General features: G+C 37.8%; 1 protein-coding gene across 1 annotated transcript; it reads left to right on the forward strand.

Moving 5' to 3' along the window:
* Positions 1-505: 505 nt before the first annotated feature.
* Positions 506-2,133, forward strand: LOC108668916 (cuticle protein AMP5). Its single transcript, XM_018156174.2, has 3 exons — positions 506-586; positions 1,052-1,275; positions 1,485-2,133. Exons 1-3 carry the CDS (start codon positions 545-547, stop codon positions 1,696-1,698), a joined length of 480 nt encoding a protein of 159 aa, XP_018011663.1. The 5' UTR covers positions 506-544; the 3' UTR covers positions 1,699-2,133.
* The last annotated feature ends 4,146 nt before the right edge of the window (positions 2,134-6,279 follow it).

Below are 6,279 nucleotides of genomic sequence, written 5' to 3' on the forward strand. Positions count from 1 at the left end.
AGAATATTCGACTCATTCAAAATACAGTACCTCATAAATATTATATTCGTTGCAGACACGACGTATTCAAGAATTTCTGACATCTACTAATGCTTGAACATCCGATATTCTAGAAAATATACGCTTCTAGAATATCAAACGTTGCACAGTGACACTAGCTCATCTTTTCTTATGCCAGACATATTTAAATAGATTTAAAGCGAATGAATGAACTTTTTAATGAACAATCGAATGCTTTTAGATAAATTACACGAAACTATTCGGTAATTCAAAGACCTACAATAAAATTCATAATTCTGTGACAACGACAATCTAACCAATTGCATTTGAACCCAAAATTTTCCGTGGGAAACTCAATTCATAAAAGTTTTAATTCCGTGACCTCGACAATCAGAAATAATAAAAATCAAGTCGGGCACTTCGGTCACGGTTGGGGTAAGCCAGCGTCGCGGCTCAAGTGAAAGCAGGCAAGCGCTTCCAATCGGGGTCTGGGCAGGCAGCTCCTCCCTGGCATGATAAAAAGGCCTTGCCGCCGAGAGGGATCATGCAGTGCACGCGGACCTTCACATCAGACAGCATGAACTCCGTGAGTTTCTATTGTAATCCTAAGCGAATGCGTTATATATTTATTATTTTAGTTATACCATAGCATTTAAGCACAGACTAATGTATTACCTAAGTAGCCCCGAGTTAATACTTTCAACCAATGTCAACTTTATGTAAAATTTGCTATTATTTTTTGTTATCATTTTTCTGGTACTGGGCTAACAACTGATTTTTTTTATTTTGAAGTCAACTTTTAGGTATTAAATTAATGTTATATCATTTAAATTTGTTAAAAATCATTTTTAGCCTGGGAACACGCTGATGCAAGCGACCGTTACTTCACAAAACATCGAAATTGGTATTCAATTTCTACTGATTCTGTTTCTACTGATAGGAGTGGCGAAGGGGGCTGATCTGTAGCATAGTGCATAGAGTAATTTAATTTATGTGCATTAACTTGGGTAGTGGCAGGTGAAAGGTACGCTAAATTAACAATATTTTGCAGTACGTAATCCTCCTCTCGCTGGTGTCGGCCGCCATGTGCGCGCCTCAGAACTACAACCGCTTGTCTGGCCCCTTCGAAATCATCCCAATAATCAGCGAGCGGAGCAGCGGCCCCCTCAACGGCGCCTACAACTTCGAATTCGAAACCGGCAACGGCATCCGACGCAACGAACAGGGCAGCCCGTCGGGACCTAATGGAGCTGTTGTTTCTCAGGGAGGATGGACGTAAGTTTCCTTAGTGCCAATTGATTGAAATTAAATCGCACGGAATTCATTTTAGAAGTTTGCATTCCTACTTTTCAGATAAAAGCACCTTAAATTTAGTGTAGTGATGACGTTATAAGCGCTCTCTTGCTATGCGTTCCACCTTATCTCCAACGAAATGTATTGGTAAATATTTTATGGTGCATAAAATTGTTCGAATTTTCGTTCAGATTCACGTTCCCGGACGGCACTCCGGCTCAGTTCAGTTTCGTGGCGGACGAAGGAGGCTACCGCGTGGAGTCTCCACTCTTGCCCCAACCTCACCCCCTGCCTCGCCACGCCATCGAGCAGATCGAGAAAGCTCGCCAAGAAGAAGCGTCGGGAATCTTTTACGATGAACAGGGATTCAGAACTGGCAGTGGCAGCCGACCCACATATAATTGAGGAATGATTTTACGAAAGGTTATCACTGCCGCTCAGAATGACTGATGATTTTGAAAAGTCTTTAAGAAGCCGCAAATGATTATTTTCTGTGATTTATAATTAATAAGGAGCGTTTTACTGCCGGACGTTTAAAGTTTCATTATGCCTACCCGAACCGCAACCGATGAAATTGAAACAAGCATATCGACTCGAACGATCGAAGATGAGGAGCGTGAATAAAAATGATTTCACTTTCTTGACATTCTGACGCTAATTCTTATTCTTAACCCGAAACTTAATAACTTTAAAATACATACTTTCTAATAAATATGCCCTTTGATTTTGCACGTGTCGTGCAACTTTCAATATTTATATTAATTCATTCTTATCTTCATTTCATTCCTATTATAATGTCTTCTTCGTGAATTTGTACTTGAATAAATGCATTAAATAATGTTTCGTCGTTTTATTCCGATCACTTTTCGATAGTAAAATAATTCTTATATTGATAATAAATATTTTTCTACCTTCCACTTATTGCAGTGGGTTAATTTATCTCGTACTTTGTTGTACAAACTTACTTTTACATTAAAGTGAGTTGTGTGAACTTCGATGCCTGTCAGTGTATTTCTGGAGCATCGCACTTTTTAGGCAAAAAATTTACGTGGCTTCTCATTCATTTACCTGCTATGACAAAAATAAAAATTAAAAAAAACACGTACAGTGAATAAATTCATTTATTCGTGAGGAAGAAAATTCTTATTTTCCAGTTACTGGTCAGAAAACTAGGAAAACTCAGCCGTAGGAATATTGCAGAATTAAACAGTTTAATTCCTTTCAGCAAATAATTTTTGTATTGAAAAAAAAAACGGAAATACACAAATTATTTTTATCAAATACTGGCGAAATTCAAAAATGTGATTGGTGCTTTGATTTGGAACATTTTAAACCTTGCTACGAATAAAAAATATATCATCCAATTTTAAACCTATACCGCTGTAGAAACGTGAATTTACTGAGTTTGGGCGTGTGGCCCATAATTCAATTAGTTCATAAAAGATTAAGTTAACCTTTCGAAACCAAAAATGTTTTAAATTAAATTCATAGGTAAAAAGAGAGCTGCACTTAGGCGGCTAATGCGTGTGGTCTGCATAAGTAATGAGACAAGGCGTCGCACCAATCCATGTAAATTATAGGCTTAAAAATGAAAGGGAATTACTGGGGCGTTTAAAATGGGAACCAATCATGATGGCAGCCATTATAAGGTCACATGAATAAATTTATTTTCTTGCTGGCATTTGTCAGCGACATTCCAGACATGACGTGACATGACAGGGATGCATGTTATATGCAACCTTTCTCGACTCTTTTGATATATTATGTCATAAATAATGCCATTATTAATAAAGTGAAATATACACGTCGGGGCCTCTCTGATCATGAATGTGATTGTCGCGCAGACTTTTCATACTACCAGTTATTAGTATAATAGTCTAGTTTTCCTTTATCCCTCAATATCGGCATATTGAAGAGCATTACGAAAAACGATAAATATAAATATTTAATTTGTGAATCTGGGGTCCATCCTTCACTGCTAGAATATTGAACGCGCACAGTGATGTTTTTTTATTCAAAACACATTTTTATCTTGCATGCAGTTTTCAGAAATTTGCTCACTACTGATAACAGTTGTCTGACTTACATCCTGCGATGATACGTAGTTGTTTCGCTCTGGTGTTCCAACTGGGATATTCTGACTCGAACTTACTATCTGCCCTCTTACCTGGAATAAAAATAGATAAATATAGCAGAATGAGAGTCAAATTTATCATAAAAATAAAACTTTCCATACAGTTTGAAGAAATAGATGCGAATTATAAATTATATGAATAAAGTTCTGAAAACCTATGCCTACCTATTTTGAATGTTTTATTATTTACAAATTCAATACATGACATATTCCAAGTAATTGAGTTTTATCATTTTTAGCATCACAAATACTGCCAAAAATTGGGCGGGTTATGCTACAGGAAACGGCAGAGGCTTCGTCTTTCTGTAACGGCTTCGCTGAACTTTGCGAAATTTCGCCGGACATACATAGCAGCGGATGGCCTTATCGTTGCAGACGACCTCATTGACATGAACCATGTCAGATATTGGCCCTTGCACATGACACCAGTACCCTCACTGTTCAAGAAAAACGACAAAAAAACAGTTGGACCGTCGTTTCAGCGGTCGGCCGCCCCGTGATATGAAACCACATTGCCTTATTTTTTCAAGTTAACAAATGAAGCTTGAACACACGTGGTAGATTTTCACGGGACGGGCATCCACTAAAACGCCAGTCCGACCATTTTTTCACCCTTTCTTCGAACAGTGTAGTGACGGTCAATATGCCTCACTTGTTTTGGTCACTAACCTCATGTTTACATAAGGGAACTAACTGCTCCAGATGCCAGTAGCGAGTGGAGGTCAATAAATCCAAAGTTTAGTGATGCTTGATAATTATGATTGAATTTTGTGGGCGGCGAGGCCACATGGATGTAATCATCAATTTGTAAGAGTAGTCTGTATGTGGTATAGTAGTCAACTAATACTTGATTAGTTGACTTCAGTAGTGAATGAATTGTTGTGACTGGTATGCAAAATTTGAATGTTAGAGACTGAAGCTGTCACCTGACCAGGCCTCCTACAGCATCCAACAACACACTGAGGAACGACTGGAGCCACAGATGAGAAAATACTTTCGGTAACTTAATTTTCAATCAACTACAGCTTACGAAAGATATAATTCGATTTATTGAGAAAGCCAACAAAAAAAATAAAAATAAAACTCATTTTCATGTCTTCAACGAAACAAATTATGCCATCTCATACTAAGAAGGTATTAATGTGCGCTAGTATTTGTTTGACGGCCCGTAAAACTAGTTGAGGTCACTTACGTATGACCGCAGGTACAGGTTGCCTCTGGCCCCATGTGTACGTAGCTTATATTTCCTGATGCTGGAAGTACTGCACGTAGCCTAACGTAAAGGCAGCATTAGTGAAAACTGTTGATAAGTTGAAGTGACACTCTACAAGTATTCCAGCTTCGGCAACAAATTTTAACCAAGATAAAGTGATTAATAGAATTATTAATACATACTGGAATCATGCAGGAGCACTTCGATCGTTGCATCGGTCCGTGTCGAAAGCTAGCCTCAAATAAATTAATCATGAAAACTGTGAATAAATCTCCCAACTAGAAAAATTCACTCACTATAATTATAGGAGTGGTGACGTGTTGGTGAGTAAGAATCACATACGGCAAAGTTCAATCTGACTTGCCTGTCAAATCGCGACTCTTCAGCAGCAGCTTCGTTTATTGCACGTCCTCATCACTCTAGGGTCTACGCCTCTCCTGTAAATGGTCCAACGAGCATGTAACTGGAGCGCAAACAATCTCCAGAGCATTGCTGGGTTCACAAGCCGTGCTTCAAGAATACCCAAAATATTTCAGACATATCATTGTTGTTATAATGTTAGGGGAGTTGGCCAATGTAATAAACTTTCTGTTTGAAAATCTCAGTTAAAATACGCCTTAATCAGGAATTGTGCAGGCTCCTTGGAAAGTTTTTTTTACACATATTAAATTATTTTTATCTTATAATATTGAAAAAACAACGGTCAAGACACTACTGTTAGAAATTATACTCAATAATAAAAGTTAAGGATATTCAAAATTAATGAAGGTAAAGGATCAATTTCTACTGATAACTTTTATCTTACCTTTCAGCGCGCAGCATCCGTTCTCATAGATGACTAGCCTGAGTATTTGATGTTGTTTCCTCCGCGCATTACATTTTCTACAACGAACAGCGTCAACTAACATCCTGTTCAATGAACAGATTCTTGCATTTGTTCATCATGGCACGTTCGTGATCTATAAGTAGGGATATGAGTCAGACAGAAACGTGAGTACTGAGTACCGTGCTCCAGTTATCAACATTCTACATATACATGTTCAGATGACTAATCGTATACACATATAGCTACTTGTGCAGATAAGGGATTAAAATTTATGTTGGAACACAATGACACTTAATTAGAAACTCAATATGAAACTCCACTTTATAATATAATGTTCGCTAAAACGAAATTCAAAATTGTTTTGTAAAAACGAGGGTTTTTTTGTGCTGCATATACAACCATTCATAGCTGGGGTCGGAGTCAGCTTAACCCAGATGAGAGGCGAAACATATAAATTGTTTATTACACGCAATTTAATTTTACATATTGAAAAGCACAGCAAACTTTTATATAGATGCAGTAAAAAAATCTTGAGTTCGCTGATTTTTTCTTTGCGCACTTCATACCAGGCCTATTTATAATGATGCGTAGCCTGGTTCCGGCTAGGATCTCAAACTGTGAGCATCCCTGAGGCGGGTGAGGGGTGCGACACACCCATCTTATGGGTGTGGTGACGTCATCGAGGCCTCAGTTATGGTTTTTTACTCTCATATGTTTCGTAAGAGAATTTTTATTTAAAGTACCAGACACATTAATTCTTTTTTACGTTCAGAGGTATTGAACGTACTAAACCCCACTCGTCTTATGGGTTTG

Source organism: Hyalella azteca, unplaced genomic scaffold (genome assembly GCF_000764305.2).
Source record: "Hyalella azteca isolate HAZT.00-mixed unplaced genomic scaffold, Hazt_2.0.2 contig5386, whole genome shotgun sequence".
In the NCBI taxonomy this organism is placed as follows: Eukaryota; Metazoa; Arthropoda; class Malacostraca; order Amphipoda; family Hyalellidae; genus Hyalella; species Hyalella azteca.

Excerpts from the sequence above, each read along its gene's own strand:
- LOC108668916 (XM_018156174.2), top strand. The coding sequence starts at position 545 with ATGCAGTGCACGCGGACCTTCACATCAGACAGCATGAACTCC. Across the intron at positions 587-1,051 it reads CATCAGACAGCATGAACTCC|TACGTAATCCTCCTCTCGCT; the intron begins GTGAGTTTCTAT and ends AATATTTTGCAG. Across the intron at positions 1,276-1,484 it reads GTTTCTCAGGGAGGATGGAC|ATTCACGTTCCCGGACGGCA; the intron begins GTAAGTTTCCTT and ends ATTTTCGTTCAG.